This window comes from Carassius auratus, unplaced genomic scaffold (assembly GCF_003368295.1).
Source record: "Carassius auratus strain Wakin unplaced genomic scaffold, ASM336829v1 scaf_tig00024173, whole genome shotgun sequence".
NCBI classification, from domain to species: Eukaryota; Metazoa; Chordata; class Actinopteri; order Cypriniformes; family Cyprinidae; genus Carassius; species Carassius auratus.
The window spans coordinates 515,853-539,201 of record NW_020525323.1 but is presented as its reverse complement, the minus strand read 5'-3'; the positions used below and the strand labels follow the sequence as shown (position 1 = coordinate 539,201).

The 23,349-nt window shown below is 39.1% G+C and overlaps 1 protein-coding gene across 3 annotated transcripts; it reads left to right on the top strand.

The window, feature by feature from the left end:
* The first annotated feature begins 1,762 nt into the window (after positions 1-1,762).
* Positions 1,763-23,250, top strand: epn2 (epsin 2). 3 transcript variants are annotated; one of them, XM_026250395.1, is made up of 9 exons: positions 1,763-1,834; positions 5,988-6,755; positions 13,145-13,257; positions 15,562-15,663; positions 17,098-17,224; positions 18,835-19,002; positions 19,096-19,185; positions 19,270-19,467; positions 20,295-20,647. In XM_026250395.1, exons 2-9 carry the CDS (start codon positions 6,161-6,163, stop codon positions 20,645-20,647), a joined length of 1,746 nt encoding a protein of 581 aa, XP_026106180.1. In that variant the 5' UTR covers positions 1,763-1,834; positions 5,988-6,160. The 3 variants fall into 3 exon arrangements, with proteins under 3 accessions (XP_026106180.1, XP_026106179.1, XP_026106182.1); XM_026250394.1 differs by lacking the exon at positions 1,763-1,834 and adding an exon at positions 1,876-2,173; XM_026250397.1 differs by lacking the exon at positions 1,763-1,834 and having other exon boundaries at positions 6,161-6,755; positions 20,295-23,250.
* The last annotated feature ends 99 nt before the right edge of the window (positions 23,251-23,349 follow it).

The window sequence follows — 23,349 nt, the reverse complement described above, 5'->3', positions numbered from 1 at the left end:
AGTTGCATTGCTCATAATTATTCAGACCTTGTGCATAGTACCATTAGATAATGAAAATCACACTTACTCAACAAAAGAGACAAGATGAACACCATACAATGTCTAGAAGTCATGCAAAGGAAACTATGCAGATTGGGAAACATTTCAACATTGCTAAATGGAAACTTCTGTTTTGCCTCACTGTAGGATGTCACTTGCAGACTGTATGCAGAAATAAATGCATGCATGCATCATGAAAGGGACCACACTGCTTCACCACACTGCTCTTTTAAGGTCAAAGACAGGATTTGAACACTTTTAGAGGAAAACAATGTTATTGTTTACCAGATATTGTAATTCATGAGATGATAAAAACTGATATGTAATAAACTGGAGTAAAAGTTAGAATTATTGTACGATTTAGAAGTCGTTTCACTTCACTTTCCCCAAAGAGGATTTATCATTGAACACGTCTAGTTCAGGAAAACCTTCACCATGCTGCCCCTTACTGGTGAACTCGTGTTAATACTACTCAATCTAGTCTAGCCGACCATAATACGTCAATGTATGCGTCACATTTCACTAAGAATTCTTCTTTGATGAGTTGAGCTGTGTGTGTCCAATGTTTTTTTTTTTCCCAACAGTCAAATAAAAGATTCACACTGTAACACATATATTATGTTTGTTAGTAGTAAAATGGCATCATAGTTACTAAAAAGCGTCAAATTACGTTCATTCTAATGTTTCTAATGTTACATCTGGGTCCAAGTAAGTTCATAAACCTTGAGTGTCTTTTGTCTGTATTTGGTAATCGTCTGGTTTGACAGGGGAAGCAGATTCTTTGTCTTTAAAGTCTGTCTAGTCAAAGAATGATCTAAATTGTATTAATTTATGGTATTTTTGTATTAATTTGGGGAAGTCGTGGCCTAGTGGTCAGAGAGTATGACTCCTAACCCAAAGGTTGTGGGTTTGAGTCTGAGGCCGGCAATACCACGACTGAGGTGCCCTTGAGCAAGGCACCAAAGCCCAACTGCTCCCTGGGCGCCGCAACATAAATGGCTGCCCTCTGCTCTGTGCGTGTGTGTGTTTGTGTGTTTGTGTGTGTGTGCACTTTGGATGTGTTAAATGCAGAGCATGAATTCTGCATATGGGTCACCATACTTGGCTGTGTCACGTCTCTTTCACTTTTTAAACCATTTGATGATAATTATTTTTATTATAAATAATTATTATTATTATTTATTTACTCATTCACTGGCTTACTTACTGTTATTTATTTCACCAAAATATAAGTTTCAAATATATTACCTACATAAAGATTAATGATAACTTCCACATCATCTGTCTGTTTTTTTAATCTGAAAAACATAGTAACCATATATATTTTAGTTTTCTCTAAAATACCACTTTTTACTAACAGTTAAACAGTTACTAAATGTAGCATGCAGTTGCCATTACTCTTATGTAATGTAATAAAATTAAATATATTAATAATTAAAATTATATATTATATTTATATATGTATATTATTATTTATGTTTTTTTTTTATTGCTTTACCTGATCAACCATAACCATGGTGTTTTGGTGGAAATTAGGCTATTTTACATTTTTTGCATAAATGAGGGAAACGTTGTTGAGTAATATTGTACTGTTATGAGTCGTCCACTCTGTACATCTTCCTCTGAGACAGAGCTATTATAAACACGACGAGAACGTGAAGTTTCTTTTTTTCCTAGAAACATTCCCCCCTCTGGGTCACAGTCAGATGTTTCCAATATAAGCCCACTTGGGGGCCACATTCCGCCGAGTTTATCGGTTTCGGTAACTCAAGAGCACGCTTATCTCACGATGACGGTAAGTGTACACTCATTTCAGAAGAACACCGCTTTATAGGTGTCTTGGTCGACTTCCGTGGCGTTAAAGAGACGATATTTGGGAAATGAGTTTTCCGAATGAAGCCCAGTGAGCTTGGTCACACCCTTTGGCTTGTCTCGCCCCTCGGAGGAGGATGAATGTGCATCCAGAGCGCCATGTTGAACACACACAAGCCCAGCACTCTTAACACTACCGTTCACATCAACACACACGTCGACTACACCGTGTCTCAGAAAATAAAGTTTCTATCTCTCTCACACGAGTAGTGTGTACTTATGCCGGGTGTTACCCCCGGTCATCATCGGCACAGGAGGTTTGGTAAGTTACTGGTTTTGTTTACTAGTCTCTTCTCTCAGTGTGGCGATATCTCCGCCGAGCACTGCAATCATTTCGGCTTGAGCTTTAACTAATTTTGCATTAAACACTTTATTTAAAGTGAAAGGCTATGATAAAGCTCGATTTCCTTCACGGTCTGAAAGGAATACGAACGATATTTTATTAAATTAGCAAGTAAGTCGGCGGATAGCCACAGTCAGCTAGCCTAAACGGCTAACGTTAATATTTAAACTCACTTTATAGCGTTTAAAGAGTCGGTGTGCTTAAAAATAAAACGCCAATCCACTACAGTCTTGATGCGTTGAAGCTTACAACATATTCGGCAACATTATATTAGTGACATAAATTAGTTTAGTTTTTAAAAAGTTATCATAGTTAACGAAAACTTTCGTCGTGGTTTCTGCAGCTTGCTAACGTAGTTAATGTCACTTTATACATTTAAAAATATACAAGGACCGTTAAGCCCAGGTTTGTTTTGTATTTTGGTCCCTAGCTGTACATTTTCTATTAGTTTGGTTGTGCTAAAGCTGGCTGGATAAGTTACTTCAGTGCATTTGTGACCGGCCTTGTTTGGTTAAACTGCTGTTAACAATACTCGTTGGGATTGTTTGTGTTTGTGTAACGGTTATATATTTGTAAACTCAGATTTTCTATTCCTTTCCGTAATCTTCCTCCATTCGGTGCATAAACTGTAATTGCATTTCGTCTAGTTTTAGTGTCTTATATAAATATTTCACCACGACTTAACTTTGGTTTATTCAATCTGTTCCTGAGATGGAAACCAAACACTTTGTTCTCTGTTTACATTTATGGTGTTCTCAGATTAGTTTTTTTGACAGTTTGTCTGTGAGATTGCTGTCTAGTCAAAAACCCGCTGCTTAAGTTTTGGTAAAGACGGATTTGTGGTTTGACGCGTTTGTTTTGTCGACACTGCACAGATTGTGGACCGTGTGACCAGAGCGGTTTTGTCCCCATCACACGGAGATTTCTCACAGTTCCTCCTATGATCTCTTGCTGGACACACCCGTGATTGAGGGGAGCCGTGTCTGTGATCAATTTCTGCAGCATATGCATCTTCATCTTTTAATGTTTTGCTTCCTGTATTTAGACACTGTCTCTGTAGGACAGCACAGCAAGAGCCGATCATCTGCCTTTATTTAGTCACCAAAGTGGAGTTTACCTTTGGTCACGTCTTTTCTTTCTGATATATTGCTAGAATATTCGATACATTAGATGTTGAAAGCTTTCTGAAGCATTATGTATAGGAAGAGACAGAACTGGCTGGTTTACCTGTGAGGAGAAGCCTGTTCTCACAAGCACTGGCTTACATAACATCCACCTTTTTCAGTTCGCCCTGCAGGCCTGATTTCTATGGAGTAATTCAACAGATGTGTGCATTTACCCCCTAATTCTCCCTCTTAATTCTTGTAGTGTTTAAGCATGCAGAATCTTAACGCCTGCTTTTTCTTCACTGTTGGGATTCGCTCTGCCACCCTTCCTTGGTGCTTCCACAATGGATCCTTAAAAACATGAGACATGCTGGCACTTGCCATGCTCGTCTTTTGTTTGGATTTAGTCTTATCAGGGTTAGCTGTCCCTTCACAGCTCTGCAGAACTTGTTGGTGATTCTTATGCAGGATTAGTATTCATTGCATGGGTGTCATGCGTATGTCAAATGTTAGGAGGAATTGGTCAGAACAGTTGCTGTGTGCATCAAGGTCACCGTGATTTTTTTTATTTATTTTTTTTGCCTATGTTGTGTGGGCTGATTTTCGTTTTGGTGCCTGTGTGCAGTTTGCATTAGGGTTGTTTTTTTTCTCTTTCTCTTCTGGCAAAATGGACCAAAAATATTGAAGACGTGTCATAATTAAAAAATAAAGTACGTTGTACCCAAACCACGTATTTCAATATGAAATGAATCAACACAGGAAAGACAACTGTCAGTCAAACCATCTAATGGGGTCTTCGGTTTTTGTATTTTTATTTTGTGGGGAAGTTGTGGCCTAGAGGTTAGAGAGCTTGACTCCTAACCCTAGGGTTGTGGGTTCGAGTCTCTGGCCTGCAATACCACGACTGAGGTGCCCTTGAGCAAGGCACTGAACCCCCAACTGCTGGTTAGAGACTTGGACTAGTTACCAGAAGGTCGCAGGTTTGAGTCTCGGTGCTAGCAAGAGTTGTAGATGGAGGGAGTGAATGAACAGCGCTCTCTTGAGCAGGGCACTGAACCCCCAGTTGCTCCCCAGGTGCTGGATATATAGCTTACATTTTAATATGGTCACAGAATTTGTCAAAGTTAGCATAAATTAATCAAATCAAATCTCCATATTTACCAAATGTGTAAAATTCATTATGACAAATTAATATTTGGGTGAAACTTGTTTACTGTTTTTCATAATTGTATTACTTGTAGAAAAACTTGTAGAAAAACACAATTGTAAATAAGTATAAAGAATGGCATTGGTTTTATTTTTAGTGATAAAAGTGTGTTGCTGCTAAGTAGGAACATATTGTTAACCAAATACTGAAGGAGATTTCAAGGAGGTAATAAACAGTTCTCAGAATAAGGAAGTTCTGTAGTGATCTGGTGTTGATAAAACACTGCCAGTTCCCCAAAATATATTTAATAGCAGCATTTTCATGTAGTGCAAGAGTAGTGTTATCAAAACTGTATTTTATAGAAGCAGATCGGGTCCTTTTGAAGCATCTACATCTTTTAAAGTGTCCTAGTATTACTTCAGCTGATTTCCTGGACCGGGTTCATGTCTTCTCGAAGTAGAAAAAAGAGAGCCAGTGCTGCTCATAGGACTTGCTATGCTCGGTCTCTGGCGCTGCTTCAAGACCGATCACTGAGACTCCTTGATATTGGCAGGACATTGCCAAACCTGTTCTTTTAGTATGGAGGAGGCCATCCTTACACAGACCCGGGCCTGTGTGCTGGCTTCCTGGGCCCCCGTCACAGTGAGAGCCACTGGAGCTTTGTTCCGGTGGTGATACAGTTGCCCCTCTCTTCTTCTGATGTGCTGGGCTTGAACTGGTCATTAAAGCAGCAGATGTTTCATTAGGCCATGGCTGTATTCATGTGAATGCAGGCTTGGGGGAGCGACAGTGGGGGTTGCTTGTAAGGCAGCGATCTATTGGCCCCTCCGCAGGAGAGCAGGAGTCACATTTCAGTAGCTTTTAATGAATTTATGGGATGGGTTGAGATGGTTTCTTGGCGATTGAAGCGTCATGGTGTGCTCAGGACAGGAAACTTATATTTAGTAGGACTTTGATGCTTCATTTGTGCTGAGTTCAAGCATAGACTGACTTTACATGCAATATTGTAATGGTGAGTATGGTATGGTGCAATTACTTTTGGGAAATAAGATGTCTTCCCACATGAGTGTTGTGTTACCGTAAAAGATGAGTAATAGGAAGCGCTTCACACACTAAGCCGCCCCTCTGTGTGTACACAGTAATGTTTTACTCCAAGTGTACCTGGGTGGTATGATGTGTTGTGGACCGCTGCGATAAATGTATCTTTATCTGAATTGTGGTATTAACTGAAGGAGCTGCAAGTGTAGTTTGGTAATGGACCATTAAACTTCTGTATGCACCTTGTGCAATTCACCATGGTTATCAGCACATCACTTTCTTTTTGGGTAATGTTTGTGGAAAGAAAAACAAACAGGATAATTGCTTTTACTGTTTTTATGTGCACTTGATTGTATGCAGTCTAATTGTGCTTAGCATCTTTTACTAGCTTCTGGTTTGAACCTTTTCCGTTTCTGTATGACATTTTGGTTTTGTGTTTCAGGTAATGGAGGAATTCATCGAGCTGGCTTCCTTCACTCTGTGGAAATGGTTTTAACAGGCACAGAGTAACAGAGAAAACGTTCAAACGGAGATTGTGTGTTCTAATTATTACACAAGACTTCTTTTTCTTTTCTTTTTTTTCAACTCTCAAGGATTTGAACACTACACGCCACCATGCCAAGCTCAACCATTCGGAGACAGATGAAAAATGTGGTAAATAACTATTCAGATCCAGAGAAGAAGGTCAGGGAAGCGACTTCCAATGACCCATGGGGCCCTTCCAGTTCTCTGATGTCAGAGATCGCTGACCTCACTTACAATGTGGTGGCCTTTTCAGAGATAATGAGCATGATTTGGAAGAGGCTGAATGACCACGGAAAGAACTGGCGGCATGTGTACAAGGCCCTAACACTGCTGGACTACCTGATCAAAACGGGCTCCGAGCGAGTGGCCCTGCAGTGCAAAGAGAACATCTTTGCCATACAGACGCTCAAAGATTTCCAATATATCGATCGGGACGGCAAAGACCAGGGCATCAACGTCAGGGAGAAGTCGAAGCAGCTGGTTGTGCTACTGAAGGATGATGACCGTCTGAAGGGCGAACGCTCTCAGGCCCTGAAGACTAAGGAGCGCATGGCGCAGGTGGCCACCAGTGTGGGCAGCAACAATCAGATCAGCTTCGGCCGTGGCTCCAGCCAGCCTAACCTCTCCACCAGCTACTCAGAGGAGTATGGCAAGTCTGAGGGCTCACCTGCATCATATCATGGATGTAAGTTTCTTTAGCTTGTTAACTTGCTAGCCAAGTTAGATTAGCTGAGATATGTGACCCTGGAGCACAAAACCAGTCTTAAGTAACACAGAAATATTTTCAGCAATAGCCAAAAATACATTGTATGGGTCAAAATTACCAATTTTTCTCTTATGCCAAAGATCATTAGGATGTTAAGTAAAGATCATGTTCTATGAAGGTATTATATAAATTGCCTACTGTAAATATATCATCTTAATTTTTGATGAGTAATATGCATTGCTAAGAACTTAATTTGGACAGCTTTAAAGGCGATTTTCTCTATTTCTCAGATTCCAGATTTTCAAAAGGGTGCATCTCAGCCAAATGTTGTCCTGTCTTAACAAACCATACATTAATATAAATCTTATTTATTCAGCTTTCAGATATTGTATAAATCCTAATTTCAAAAAATTGACCCTTATGACTGGTTTTGTGGTATGGGGTACATTTAATGCAAGAGGTTAGTGTCATCTTGTCACTGTAGGATCCCTATAACACCCCAAAACAATTGCCATCAGCTGATGGGTACTTTTGGTGCGATGAAGTCATGTTGGAAAGATCATATTTACATGTTGAACGCAGTCATCATTACGAGTGGAAAGCTTTAAAAGACTTTATTTAAACCCCTAGTTTCCAGTAGCTGGTATACATACAAACATGACATATGTAACTATTCCATTTAAAATGCATTTAATAAATTAAATGCAAATATAAAAAAAGAAAAAACACACCTAATGCACTTTCATTATACATAATTTTAAATAAGAATTAATTAATCTTGCTGAATGTTTGCACTCTGACCATTGTGACTTGAATGGACCTGACGTTTTGACTTCTAAACTTTTAAATACTAACTTTCCCTGGAGGACTTGAACACACAAAATTTATATATTGCGATATGAAAAGAAAATCACCAGATTACTTGAATAGCTCTATTTGGGGGGGAAAAAATCAATGATGGGGTGATTTTGTAGACGAGTAAATGAGTATAGAAAATAAATATAATAGAACAAAGATACAAATGAAATGAAAGTGCTTTACATTTATTAGGCAAGTCTAACAGTATTCCGGTACAGACATTGAAAAACTAACAATGCAAAGCCTTCACTGTATAGATGGTTTCAACGGCATCCACATAAACTAACGTTACTGTGCATGCACGCTTTTGTGGACCTAACCTAACTTCCTGTAGACTTCCAAATAGAATCAATAACAACAGCCAAGTCCCTCTAGAGTAGATATTTTTGGATAACAAACAAAATATGTTTGCTGCGTGGATCAGGCGGACTTAATGAAAATTCAAATTCATTCTTTGCCAGCAGGAGATGTTTTAAAGCATAGTCATAAAGCACGAGGTTTCCCCAGTAACAGCTGTAAACAAAGCAGAGCTGGTACGCTCACACGCTGCTTTATCAGGCATATAACATGCAAGTCCTCCTTCAGAAAAACAGCTATATAAAAATGTTTATTCAACGAAGCCTTTTTGAAAATCGATCAGTTTTAAAATTTGTGGCGAGTCTCCAAAAATAAATAAATGTATGGAAAACACAAACCGCAGCACAACCACCTGAGCCCAACTTCAGTCTACTCATCACCTTAACTTTAACTGCGTTTGTAGAAGGCACTGCAGCCAGACCGATATACACAACACAGACCGGAAGTTAACTTGGGTCCAGGCGCGTGCGGCCGATGAAACAGTCTATAAATTAAATCTAATAAATCTGTTATAGTTACAAAATTCTCACATCCATTTTCTTTCTCAATTGTTTACCTTCAAATAGCCCGCAAGTAAATGTGTTTACAAGGATACTTGCAGAGACATGCATTTTGAGAATTTGGCGCATATGTTTCATTAATAGAAGCGAAAGTGAACTGAATTCAGAGTTCTCATGCATCTGCTTGCCTCTCACTGTGCCTGCATTCCAATGTGCACACTATCCATGCTGAATTCTATGTGATATTCGCCATTTTCAGTACTATTTAGGGCAGGTAGGGTGGATGGTAGGCACATTGGGATGCAGGGTTTGTCTAACACTGGATGTGAATGGTGCAGTGCGATGCAAGAAAATGGCCTACCTATTAATATCATTAATGCTGTCTACACTGGATGGGGCGTGACACCACAAATCTCTGACATTAAACTGATGCCGTGTTCTATTTATGACGTACTGACACAAAGTTCAAATGATTTTAATGGTTAATTTGTCGACTCCAGTGCAGACAGACTTCAGCTGTTGCACGACACGGCAGACGTCTCGTCCTGTGACGCTGTGTCTATGTGTGAGCAAAGAAAATGGTCAGTATGCTGAACATTACACATCCTGTGATGTGACTATCGTAGATGCGCACATTGCGACACGATATCGTTGCTGAAATGATATATCATGCAGCCCTAATCAGAACGCCGGCTCCTGTGCATCACATGATAAAAGAAATTAAATTTTTGGGTGAACTATACCATTAAGACTAGTTTAATGGTCAGTTTTGTGTTTTGTGGGGTAGGTTAGCAGGGTCATTCGCTGTAGCTCTTGGACTGAAGCTTTTTTTAATGTTACAGGCTACATTATTCTTGAGGACCACATTAAGCCCTTTACCGACAATAAAAGGTTGGTAGCCTGCTGATCTTTTCTTATTGTCTCTGAAATGTTGTTGTCAATACCAACAACTAAATCTTTGCTGGTGTGGTTGTAAAAGAATCAACTTTGTCGTATTCATTTTGAGAAACGCTGCACACCTGGAGCTCAAACTGCATGGTGCAGATTCTTTACGCTGCAGACCAGGAAACTGATTGTCTGCTGTTACCCTGCAGGAGACACATCCTCTCTTGTGCCTCCCTGCAGCACTCAGTGTCTGTACGTCTGCCCTGGACAGCTGCGTGTCATCCACGCCCCTCCCCATTCCCTCAGCTCTTTACAGGAAGACAGAATTCCTGAACTCCCAGAGGTATTTATCTCTGCCCTGTGCTTCACGGAGGAAGTTACACATTTCTCTCTCCTTTTTAGCTATTACCCCCTGCGTCTTTTATACAGTGTTAAAAAAAAGAATTTGATAATATGCTCAAAGTCAGCCAATAAATGTTTTATCATTATCCAAAATCTAACCGTTGAAAGTACTTTTTTTTATGACCTTCTCCTAGTGTAATCAAATGCATTAATGTGTTGGATTAAGGAGAAGATGGAAAAAGTGTATGGCGAGCTTTATTCCATGAAAGAGGGCGTAAACGGCTGAGTCATTAACAAAAAGGAACAATTTGCATTCCTCTGTTAGTTTCCTGGTATTGTTTCTCCAGAAAGTGTAAATGGGCTGCCAGTCACATGTAGTTCACACTTCATCAGACTGAGGAAAATTAGGATAGGAGTGCTAAACGTTAAGATGTGATTTTGTTGGTTTGTAAAATTAATTCAGTGTTATGATAGAAACTTTTTATTTAGAATGATTTTCTGGCATGTAGTTTTCTTGATCTAGAACCACCGATCATTCTATGGTCTGTCTTTCACTGATCATGTAAAGCAATAGTTCAATCAAATTTTTTTATTATAATTATTTACATACACTGATGTAGTTCCAAACCTATATTTGGCCGATGGATTCAGAAAATCTCAGAATCGGTGTTGAATTATTTCTTTATTCGTGATGCACCAATTTATTTTCCCAGCCTTAATGCTGTGTATTAGTTCTGTAGTCGTGTGAATGTACTGCGTATAAAACCGCTGACGGAAAACCTCTAAAACCTTTTTAGTTTCTAAATTAGAAACCTCTTCATATGAAGTCATCATCAGACGTCAAAACAAGCATTTTTCCCCTTATGTGCACCTTTTGTCGTTTTAAGCTTTTGCTTACACTGAAGACTCCCCCATTATCAGTTTCATGTACATAAAAACCTCATTTTGTTGGTGAACTGTGTGTAAGACATTAACAGGTGCACATATCCAAGACAAGGTATTTAAAGCTGCATAACTGAAATGTCAAGCTGTTTACCATTTCTCTTAGATCCTAGGTTTAGTTTTCAGAGCAGTGGATGGCACCCTCTTGGCCACATGACAACACATTAAACCAATAGCTCAGGAAAGATCTTGACCTTGTTTAAAATAGATTCTGGATGCCTTTCTCAACCAACGTAATGCAGCCAAACTTTCCTCATGTCTCCAAACTGCAAAAACATTGGTGCTTTTTTTTTTTTTTTTTTTTTTTTTTTATATATATATACTTTTGTTTATGCTTAAACCATGGTTACAAATGAATTTGACAAACAATGTGACACCAGTTATTTTCTTTAAAAATAATTTTGGCCAAATTTTGAAACATTTCGAATACAACTGAATATAAATTTCACATATAACTGATATAACTATTGGACTATGTAGTTAAACACTTGACTATTAGTTAATAGTCTCTCTCAAATGTGTCGTTTTCTACAAAGTCCCTCCTTCCGACAAAGGCAGTCTGCTCTGATTGGCCAATGGAGCCAGTGCACTGTGATTGGCTGAACACCACGAGCACTCGTCAGAAATGTAACGTCCCTTTCAATAATCGCATGCTTCATCTTTCAAAATAAATGTAAAGACAGTTAATAATGTCCTTAGTTTTACCATCAGTTCAAGCCAAATGGGGAACAGAGTTGCGTGATGGACACGGTGATGAAGCTCGTATGTGTTTGCAGTACACAAGCCACAGACAGTTAATACAGCTGACCCCACTGTGTGACCCTCTCTCTCTCTCTCTCTCTCTCTCTCTCTCTCTCTCTCTCTCTCTCTCACACGCGCTATGTGCAAAACCCCGCATTTGAACATTCAACAGCAAATACTTAAACTAATAACAAAACATACATACAGTAGCTGATTCAGAAGCGGCAGATTGTTGTAGCAAAGTTAGAAGTACTTCCACTTCTAGGTTCTGTTGTAAGTCATCTTAAAGATTCCTAAATGCATCTAAGGCCAAATAAAGTGCTTTTGCTTTTACCTAGGTACACACATCATCTCCCTGACACGGCTGCTTTAATGCTAACTGCGGTTACTGAAACCACGCTGCCTTTCTTTGGGTGGACAAATTGGTGGCATCATTCAAATATTTCCACATAGTGACATAGACATGTGGGGGCTTGTTTGAATGAGCCCTTTTAGGGGGACGTGGCAGAGTTTTAACTTTGAAGAATATCTCTTTGGATTTGAGACTTTAGTCTTTGCAACTTTACAGAGCTTCTTCATGAACCAAGAGCTTGTAACACTCAAAAGAGAAAGAAAAAATTTTTAATTGCATCATATGACCCCTTTTAATAGAATTGTCTTGGTCTCGGCCCCAAAATGATGGATAAGCAGTCCATTGGTTGTGCCTGCTGAGACGATTTGAGACCGTACCTTCGCTGACTGTCTGCTTGCATACAAAATATCTTTGACTATGAATTGAAAAACCAACTTGCTTTTTAAATAATGATTCTGAGAAATTGATTTTGAACCATGCAGTTGGCATATGAGTCATATTTCCATTTTAGCCCAGTAAGGGTGGCATGGTGCGGAATGGAAGCACTTGTGATATCATCTGAGATCTCACTGAAGCTCAACGCCCACACTACCTCATTTCCCCTCTTCGCCTCTGCTGCTTTTCCCACAGACTCAAGCCCTTTGGTTGTAATTTCTAGTCCCTCAGGGTTTAGAAACCAGGAAGCTTGTGTTTCAAAAGGCACTGAGATTCTCCAGGTCCAGTGTTTCTGATCGTTACTGAAGTGATACATCAAGACTAGGCCTAATGGCTGTCAGAGATCTTATGGATTACAGACAAGCAGTTTATTGATTGATGCTGCTTACAACAAAAATGCCTAGACTAATGATGGTGACTTAAAACATCAAAACCTTAACATAAACTTGTAGCTTATTTTGTCGCGTGTGTCGTGCTTATAATTTGAGAAGTTGTGGTTGTTCTGAGCGTAGTGTTAATTCTGGCCTTGTGAACTGTACTTTCTAAGGTATTTTGGCTCTCAATGTGCTCCGAAATGGCTAGAGATACTTGTGTTTTCTAAACACATGGCTTGGCCTAATCCAATTAGTATTGATGTACTCTTGTCCGCTGGTTTAGCAGCAAGCTTATTATCAGTAGGCTGTTGTGATTTACCCAGTTTGGCTCCTTCGTTCTGGCCTGGCACGTGCAACACTCTCATGGATGTTCATTCAGTATTCACTTTGACCTCTTTAAACAACAACTTAGTCATTGGGTGACAGATGTGATATGCCTGATAAAAGCCACTCAATAGTAATTTGAATGTGTGCCTGTTGGCTCACCCGTGTCCTGCCTTAAGATAACCCAGCCGGGTGTAGTAGCAGTGCAGTGCTTGAATGATAATGTCATCATCATATGTGTATGTTGTTTGTTTTTAGCCACATCTCCCAATGCATCTTCAGAGTTGGAGCAAGCCAGACCTCAGACGAGTGGAGAAGAGGAGCTACAGTTGCAACTGGCTCTTGCCATGAGCCGAGAGGCCGCTGAGCAGGTACATCATGTCACTTAATACCACTCTAAAACTGCTGCCTGATGTGACGCATCTACAGCTAATTATATGATTTAATACTGTGATGCTTGGTGTACGTTTATGAAAAAGATTTTGGATCAATGAGTTCTATTGTTGGGTAGGGCTAACTAGAAGCACACATGTACGTTAAAGGATCAGCTCACTCCAGAATTAAAATTTCCAGATAATTTACTCGCCCCCATTTCTTCCAAGATGTTCGTGTTTTTCTTTCCTCAGTCAGAAAGAAATTAAGGTTTTTGATGAAAACATTAATACAAAAGCTTTACAGATTTGAAATATGTTTAGCTTCTGTCTATATAACAAATCGGCCTTGGTATGAACATAAATTACAGAGTGACAGTTGGGAAAACAATGCAGTGAGCACATACAGCCTACTAATCTCCCATTCCAAAATTAACGCTTATAGGAGTAGCTTTTTTTCTTTTCTTTTTTTATACTTCTGAAACATTTTTTAATATCTTGAAGAAAAATTATTTAATGTTTTAATTGTTGACTTTTTTGTTGTTTAATACATTGATGCATTGGCTATGACTTGGAGAGATCATACATTTTTCTTTTTGTACATTATTATTATTATTATTATTATTATTATTGTTATTATTGTTGGCAAAGAAAAGTTTTTAAAAGTAACGTTATTTACTAATATGTTTTGCTACTCAAACCAATTTTACAGAGGAATGCTTTTTATTATTTCTATTTACAGCTTTGAACAGCTGATTCAGGAGTGAACACATTTGTATGTGGACAGGTTTACATTACTGTGTCTCTCTTTTACATATACTAACCGTGTCACTGTATATTTAGTCTATGGTGATACGGTTACTCCATTTCTAGGAAAATGTTTCTTTTCTAATTGCAAGCTGAGGGTTATTTGCATCACATGAAAGCCACTCTCACTGTACTTATATTTCAAATTGGCATGGTATCAAGAAAAAGGAAATCTGACCTTCTGCTGGCTAACATCTTACACAGATATACCTAGTTGTCCTTTTCTTGCAACATGGGGCCAGACCAGCAACAGCATATTGTTTGGGAAGCTTGCAAATTAGTGTGGAAGCCATACAACCACACATCTGTCTCAGTGGGGTTTAAAACCGCATCTTACATGTCTTATAAAAGTGATGAAGTGGGGCAGCTGATACAGTAGGAAATATAATGTTCCTGAAGTCTCTGAATATGCTTGGTGCTGTAAAATTAATGTGAAGGAACTGTGTGTGCGCTTGGACATCTGGGATGAATTTACAAATAAAAAAAGCAGGCATGTTAATTAGTTATTGGCTCCTCTTAGACCTGCCTCTCAGTGTATAACTGACAGGTGTCTATTATAGGGATTGTGATTCATTCTGTGAGCTCCTTACCCCGTCAGATCTTGATGTTAACTAGGGGTCGTTTAAAAAATGGACATAATTGTATGAGATGTCCGTCAGATGTCCCAGATTTGGGATCATTATGAGGATATGGGAACAGTAGTATTCTAACTGTTGATATAATGAGGCTTGTGGTGAAATGGTGAAAGTGCATCACTTATCTCAGCTTTTTCTGCTTTTTCTGTCGTCTTTGTCTCTTGCATAAATCTTTCGTGTTTCAGTCCTACACTAAAATGTCCTGCATGTAGCAGCATTAGAAATGATCACTGATTAAGTGAAATGGCTCTCTTTAAAAGGGGCTTTGCTTGCACTACAGCCTCATTTAACCCATGTTTGATTGCTGATAATTTCCGGGTTTTGCAAGATGATCACTTGGAGTGTTTATTGAAACAACATTTTATTCAAATAATTGCTCAAATGTTTTGATTTGCAGGTCGATCTGTTCTTGCTCCCCTTTCAGCTTGTAAGCTTTAATTGTTGTGAATATTCACATATGGCTAACCAAATATAAAGTTACTTCCACCAAATTAACATAGGGATTAGATTACAGCCTATCCTCTGTTACTTCCCACTGACATATTTTACATTTCTAGCTTCCTTCCCATCTCCTCTGCCCTTTTGAAATGGACCCGTTGAGGAAACAGTGTCGGATGTGTCTCTTGGTTTGCTAACTGAATTCTGAGTATTGGCTTTAATGTGTATTGTGTAATCTGCAGATTTTTACGGGCCTCAGTTAACTGAATTTTGATGCTGAATCACCATGAATCACAACAACAGGGCTGTATCATCACAGGACGCAGGGCGGGAGGCTCATGCTGTGATTCAGCAGACGGCACGTAGGCCATAATGTGTGTGATGTAACATGGATTCTTTTGTGTGTCTGTGTGTGGTTGTTCAGGAGGAGAGGATGCGTCGTGGTGATGACCTACGACTGCAGATGGCTCTGGAAGAAAGCCGCAAAGACTCCAGCACAGGGAAAATAGCCAAGAAGAAGAAAGAGGTAGGTGTAGCCTCTGAGCGCTTCAACTCATCAGCAGGCCTGAACTGAATCTGGGGCCACACAAAACTCTGCAGAAGGTTTACACATCCCTTACTTCCCTGCATGGTCATTTATTAAAGGGACCGTACACCCAGAGATGAAAATGGTCATCATTTGATCATCCTTTTGTCATTCCAAACTTGTTTGATATTCATTTTTCTGTAGAACAGAGACATTTTAGCTGAATGTTCATTCTGTGTTGTTTCAAATATCAAAGCACAGGATGATTGGCAACTGTCAAGCTTCACAGCCCTGTGAATGTACTGTATAGGAACTGTACATATCGTGCATCATATTGAAAGTCTTCAAGAGCCAAATTGCTTAATGATGCTAGCTAACGTAAGAGTAGAGAAAAACTTTTGTACAGAAGTAGAGCAGACTTGTTTTTTTCACTCAATATTTTGACTTTATTTATTAGGTTAAATTTGAATATGCAAATACACCACTGCCCAAATGTTTGGCCATTTTTCTCTTATGCTCAATTTATATGATCAAAAATACAGTAAGAACAGTAATATTGTGAAATATTACTATTTGTGTGCACGTACATTAAATTATTAAAATATTTTCTATTTAAATATATTTTAAAATGCAATTTATTCCTGTGATACAAAGCTGAATTTTCATTAGCCATGAGTCCAGTCTTCAGTGTCACATGATCATTCAGAAATCATTCTCATATGATGTTTCAATGCTTAAGTCATATTTAATATTATAAATGTTGAAAACAAATGATCTGCTTAACTTTGATACACTTGAATAGAAAGTTTATTTAAAAAAAGCATTTATTTGAAATCTGAAACCTTTGTAACTTTAAGAATGTTTTCACCATCACATTTGATGAATTTAATACTTCCTTGTTGAGTAAAAGTATTCATTTCTGTAAAAGAGTATCACTGACCCCATATATTTGACCAGGAGTGTATTTAGAGGCCAATTTATATATATTTATAGATATATTTATCTTGTTTTTATTAGCTGTTCATATGGTGTGACAAATATATTAAGTTCAAATATTTCATGTAGTCTCTTAATTAATGAGCTAATCAAGTTTAGATGGGCTATAACCTGTCACTCCACAATGTCAACTTTCCAAATGTAAGTTACCTGAATATGTTCAGTTACCTAAATTCTGATTACTTTGTAATCCTAAACTATACTACTGGTTTTTGTTTATACTTCTGTAAGCTAAATAATGTCACCAGAAAGCCATTTCATTAATCTCTTGAATGCACTTCTTTTTCCCTTTCTTTGCATGTAGACTTGTTTACTCGTAATGTGAGTATTTATGTTCAGATCAGCTTCCAAGTTCTTATTCACTAAAGCTGATGTGATAGCTTTGGATGGTGAGATATATCTGTGGGCGCTAATCTCGTATGTCGTGTGTGTGTGTAGCCTCCACAGTCTTCTCTGATGGATATGATGGACTCTGTTCTGGAGGGCCCTGCCGATCAAACCTCGGACCCTTGGGGAGCAGGTGCTGCAGCAGCAGGCCCCGCCTCAGACCCCTGGCAGTCCTACGGTAAACAGACACACACAAACTTGGGTTTGACAATATCCGTTAGATTGTAAATATGATGATTATAAAGCACCTTTGGTTGGCAATCATGTAGTGTCAATAGACTCGTCCATCTTGGTCTTGTGTTAATTTACATTTAAATATCTGCTTGGCAGCAGTGAAATGAATTTAATGATTCGTCAGGAGTGGAAAAAATCACCCTTTTATACCATTTTGGAGAAAACGCGTAAATATTGTGTGTAATAAATTGTCAAATGGATGAGCAATATATCTCTAAAAACAGACACTGTTTAGTTTTATTATCTTGAAGGCATATACACTCACAGACACTAGCTAGTTTCTCAAGTAAACACCCACATACAAGATCACATTTGGCAGTGGCTAATAATAGCACATTGACAACAGTTTGTATCAGATCAGCTTCCTGCTGTGCTGATTACATTAGGCTTTGAACTAAAAAAAAAAAAGGGCACTTATCCCACCAGGGCCATTTGCATAATAGATATTAGCTTCATTGTTACAACTAAAGGCAGATTTGAATTAAATTTTATCAACAGAAAAAAGTTATTGGTCAGAATGTGAGGACCACTTGTTAACCAAAAGCCCACTTTTCTTTTAGAGCCCCACTTCCCCCTCAGACTCTATTTCATAATGTGGTTTGGGCCTGTAGCTCTTCGTGGCAGCTCAGTAATGTAGCAAGACCGCTCGTTGTGCATTCCAGTGTGAACAAAACTGAGAGACTGTATTCAGATCTGCACTGGTTGAGAGAGCACTGGGTTCCTCTTCCAACAGCTTAGTTCTTTTAAGTTTAAGCCGGACTAAAGTTATGAAGCGTATGGAGAGAAGCACTGAGGCAAGTGTGTATGTCCTCTTGAAGTGGAAACCGCAAATACTGCCGATTCGAACAAAAGTTTCACTGTATCTTCAATAACCTTCACTCCCATTTTACTTGTACTTGCCTGTCACACTCATTAGTAAAATAGTTTCTCTTGTTGCTACTGTTTTTAATATAATTTTAGGATTGCCAGTAGATTTAAAATAATGGATTGATTTCAGATTTTTGTGGTATATATAATTGATCTTAAACTTTTTGATTGTCTTCAAATAGTTATTTTTTCTCTTCCTGTCATATCATAGTTTGCACAGGTTTGGTCCGTTTGGCTTCTGTTCTTAGGAAGTTAATTATTAAAGGTGAAGATATATAACTGATGAGATGACAGTAATTCTGTGGCCTTCTCATTTATATCAGTATGCTCTTAATTGTGTTGTGCTTAGTTCAGTGCATCATGTAATACATCGGTGCATTTGTATTTATATAACTTTGTCATTTTAAATCAAAATGTCATAAATCGGTCTTCCTGTGAAATGGCAGACTAAGGCTCTCATTCAAAGCTTCTATTCAGTCAAAAAGCAATGGATAGAAACGTTTTTTTTAATCTGTTTCATTCTGCTTTCATATTATGCTGCTAGTTCCATTATATTGCAACTCATTGGGGTTTGATTAATTTTTTTATAAGCTCTAAAAAAGGCATTTTTGATCGGAGTCAGAGCAAGGGGAGTGGCAGTGGTTTTTCATTGTAGTGTTACTTAACACAGGTGTGTGTAACTTCCAGGTGCAGCCCCTAAGCCAGCTGCTCCTGTGGATCCCTGGGGTCTTCCCAGTGCCTCTTCATCAGTTGCTCCTCTGAAAAGTAGTGACCCCTGGGGGTCGACCCCGGCTCCTGCAGCTGCTGATCCCTGGTGCCCAGTACCTGCCACTCGCCCTAAAGCCCCTGCCACAGGTAAGTTCACGTTAAAATGTATTTGTTACACTGAGAAATAAGCCTGTTCTCTTATTTTACTTTAAAATTTTAATCCCAACTGTCATCCTTCAGTGGGTAGCTTTGATCTTTTCTCCACAACAAATGGTACTTCCAGGGAGGACCTCTCTGAGTTTGACAGTCTTCGCTCCTCAGCTGTGACGGGTAAATACTGACTACTACAGTTTACTAGTTAAAAGAAAGGCTATTGTTTAGGAATGATATGAGGATGTGATGTTTATTTTCCAGGTGATGGTAGAGGAAGCTCCGCCTTGCCATCGCAGGCCAGTTTGTCTGTAGGCTCTGATCTGTTTGACGTACCGAGTGGCCCAACCAGAAAAACTCCAGAGTCTTTCCTTGGTCCCAATGCCGCACTTGTCAACCTAGACTCTCTGGTCACCAAACCTCCCCAGCAGGCTCCAGTCTCCAACCCTTTCCTCGGTGGAGGTAACCTTAACCCAATTACATATTTCTAGGAGAACACTTGTACATTTACTGGGGTCTCGAAATTAAGTTTTATAAAATTAAAGGTCATTTATCATTTTAAAGGGATCGTTCACCCAAAAATGAAAATTGTCATTTAATAACTCACCCTTACATCGTTCCAAACCTTAAGACCTTCGTTCATCGACACAAATCAAGATATTTTTGATGAAATCCCAGAGCTTTCTGTCCCTCCAAAGGCAGTGCAGCTGAAATGTTCCCAGATCCAGAAAGGTAGCACGGACGTGGATAAAACAATCCATGCTTCATCAGTGGTTCAACTGCACTTTTACAAAGCTATGAGAATACATTTTGTGCTCAAAGAAAACAAAAATCATGACTTGACTCGAGAATTCTTCTTTCAAATCACATCTTCTGCCATTATCGAGAGTACCTCTGCTCGTAATTGTACTGTATTAAAGAATACGACAATGTTTAAGTTCTTCATATGGTAATATGCTGTAAATATATACACTATATACATTCAGTAGATTAGATTTGACTAGTATCAGCTCAATGTGTATTCTGTCTTTCTTTAATGACATTATTACTGTCTCTGCGAAAATCTGATGTTGTTCAACCTGTTTGTATGCATTGATATGTTGGAATAGATTTCATAAAATTTTTATTAAAAACCCATTTAGAGCATTTTAAAATGTGCAGCTTTTGAGACCGTATTGGTTTGTTCTGAATAGAGTATTAGTTTAATTACAAAGCCTTAAGTTAGATTTGAAACACCCTGCAGATAGCCTGATTGTACTCACCTGTACCTCCCTTTGGTCTCGTTTCAGTCTCAGGAGCAGCTTCAGCTCCTGCAGCTCAGGTCAACCCCTTCCAGGTGAACCAGCCACAGCCACCCACCCTCAACCAGATGAGAGTCAGTCCCATGATGGGCCTGAGCGGACAGAGCTTCAGCATGGTCCAGAGAAGCAACGAGCCCTTGCCTCTGTCCTCATTGCCCCCAGCCGGTCCCGTCTCAGTCGTACCCATGGCCGGTATGGCTCCTCTCGGGCCGGTGAGCCAGATTCCAAACATGGGGATCCCAGCCTCCATGTCCCTGCCCCAGCCGCTCATGAGCGTAGGGCTGCCGCCCACAGGCGCAGCAACACAAGCCGCCGGCACAACCAACCCCTTCTTATTGTGAGGAACAACATTTGCCTCCCCGAAACACACAATCTCTCTCTCTCTCATCCCTGTTCCTATGGCATAGACATCGTAGTCTATTGTGTTCTGCCAAACCTGTGTGCTATTTTGAGACTTTTGGGAGTAGCAGTGGTGTTTACAGGTTTTACACTGGCAGGAGATTCCCTTCCTCTCCTGTAAGAAATTGGTACCATACGACGATTTGGTATTCTTTTCTAAATTTCCTAAAAAGAATCAGCGATACAGCGTCTAGGAGATTTTCTTCCCGGGAGCAACCTTCCTGTTTTTAACTTTCTTTTTTTTGATGGCTACCTTTTCTTATCAGAGGCTTGAAACTAGGAGTACTGGTTCCTCTTAATTTTTCTAATTTCTAGTCTTTGAAAGCAGCTTGCTAGATAAAGCTAACCATTTTAATCGAAGCAGCCTGTACGTTCTACGCAGTGCATATACACTATGTGTATTTACAGTACGCTTAAGTAGACAGTTTAGAGGACTCTCTATCAGTTTACATGGAAATGATTTTGATGTTCTAAGCAGGGATTTTGCACATGCTCTGGTTTATCTGCTTTTGACTGTTGGCCTACCGTTAGTCCTTAGTGCGAGAAGCAATGGGAAACCATTCACTAAGACAAGAGCAAAGCCGAGGACTAGGAGGGAGTCTGCGAACTGCATGTGTGAATGGTTTCAAACCTGATGCATTAAAAGATGAACTTCATACTGAAGTGGAGAGTTGTTCTTTTTTCCTCTTCTTTTGTAATGCATGACGGGATTGGTTTGCATATCATAATACAGCTTAACTTTTATACCGAAGCCTGTTTTTTTTTTTTTTTTTTTTTTTTACTCTTTCACAATCCCGAGACGATGTTTATTGGGTGAATGGGTTCTTTCGACTCAGTACGGCTCACTATTTGCACAGCACCATATTCGACAGCTAATCCATACTAATGATTAGTTTTCATCCGCTTCTCTCGGAGTATCCAACAATCTGAAATGTGATCGTTTCAGTAACGTTTTTATATTTAATATACGTCTACGCATGTATGGAAGGAGCAAAGGGAAACAGGAGGAAATGAGTGTATATCTTCATCAGGTCCTAATGCATCTTACTGTTAGAACTGACAGCTGTATCACTAATCCCTGCTTCCTAATGCAATCTGTTCATGTACGTCGGGGAGGGGGGGGGGGAAACAAGCGTGTATCAGAGCTTGCCGTTAACAAAATCTTCAGTTCTGTATTCGAGGTGGCTAACTGGCTTATAGTGTTACAAGAATGAGTGGACATGCTAAGACAGGTTATAGTGTGGGAGGAGTCCTCTTTTTGTTTGTTGAATATGTGGTATACATGTATGTTAGGGGTCATACGCATCTTTCTACAGCTAGAAACCTGTGGTTTATTTGCATTGTTCTGTATTCATGAATTGATTTTGGCCACGGTTTTATCATTAAATGAGACTTAGACTAGACTATAAATATAGTTTATCAATTAGCAGTCCGTTTAAAGCGAGAACGCCTAGACTTTGGTGTTTGGTGTGGCTTGCTGTGTCTACACTTTTTACTTCAACCAGTTAAGCACAAGATGGCAGCGTTTGCCACCAATAGTAGTTACCAAAGTGACCGTGCTTGTCCTTTTTAAATGCAGAGCTGCGGCCATTTTTGAACTGACTACACATTTCTCTCTCTCTCTCTCTCTCTTTAGTTTTTCCCCAGCTATTATCATTATTATTCCTGCCTATATTTTTTTGATTAGGGTTAGAGAATTGACTCTACGGTTTCTCTCATCTGTGAGCTAGTGACCTCTGCTGGAAATATTTCAGTAGTACTGCTATAGTGCAGTCTTGTAGCAGAGCCTGGGTGTTATGGTCAATAATCTGCAGGCATACTCAGGCATTTTGGGGGGTGGGGGTGGCTAAGAAAGCTTTAAGATGTATGTAATGCGCTCTTGATGGCCGTGATGGTTAAGGCAGGCACTGATTCTGCTAAACAAGACTCCCTGCTAGCGAACATCACTGTATTTGATTATGCAAGACTAGTTTTACTTTTGAATCCATATGATATCTAACTCATTCGTCTCAACCATTTTCTTTGGCTGTTACCATGTATCACCTGTTCTTCTGTTATTATGTACTCATTATGCATTTATTGTGGAGGACTAACCATGTGAACATGCATAACGACCTTTTATTTTTCCATGTTATAGTGTCTGTGTATTTACAAAACTGTCTCATTACTGGGAGCAGGCTGCTTTTATGGATATGTGCTCAACTTGTTGGCATTATGACTGTATAATATAATTTATCATCTGTTCTATTGTAACATATTGTCGTGTAATGGTTTTGTAGGAGAGTCACAGGAGGAGTGAGATGTTTTATTGCCATCTAAACAGCAGCAAGTGATAAAGGACCTGTAGCTGCAGCGGTAAAACAAATAAATTGTATCAATGACTTTTGATCCGTCTATTCATGCTGTCAGTAAACACAGACATCACATCTTATTGTGGCGCCAGAGCCAGTGTTATTTTAGCATCATTATGATACTGTTTTTATTAGGGCTGCGAAACGATTAATCCTGAATCGCATTCAAAATAAAAGTTTGTTCACATACTATATATGTGTGTGCTGTGTATATTTATTGTGTATGTATATAAATAACATTTTATATATAATGTGTATATATTTTATATATAAATATTTTACCTAACATTTTC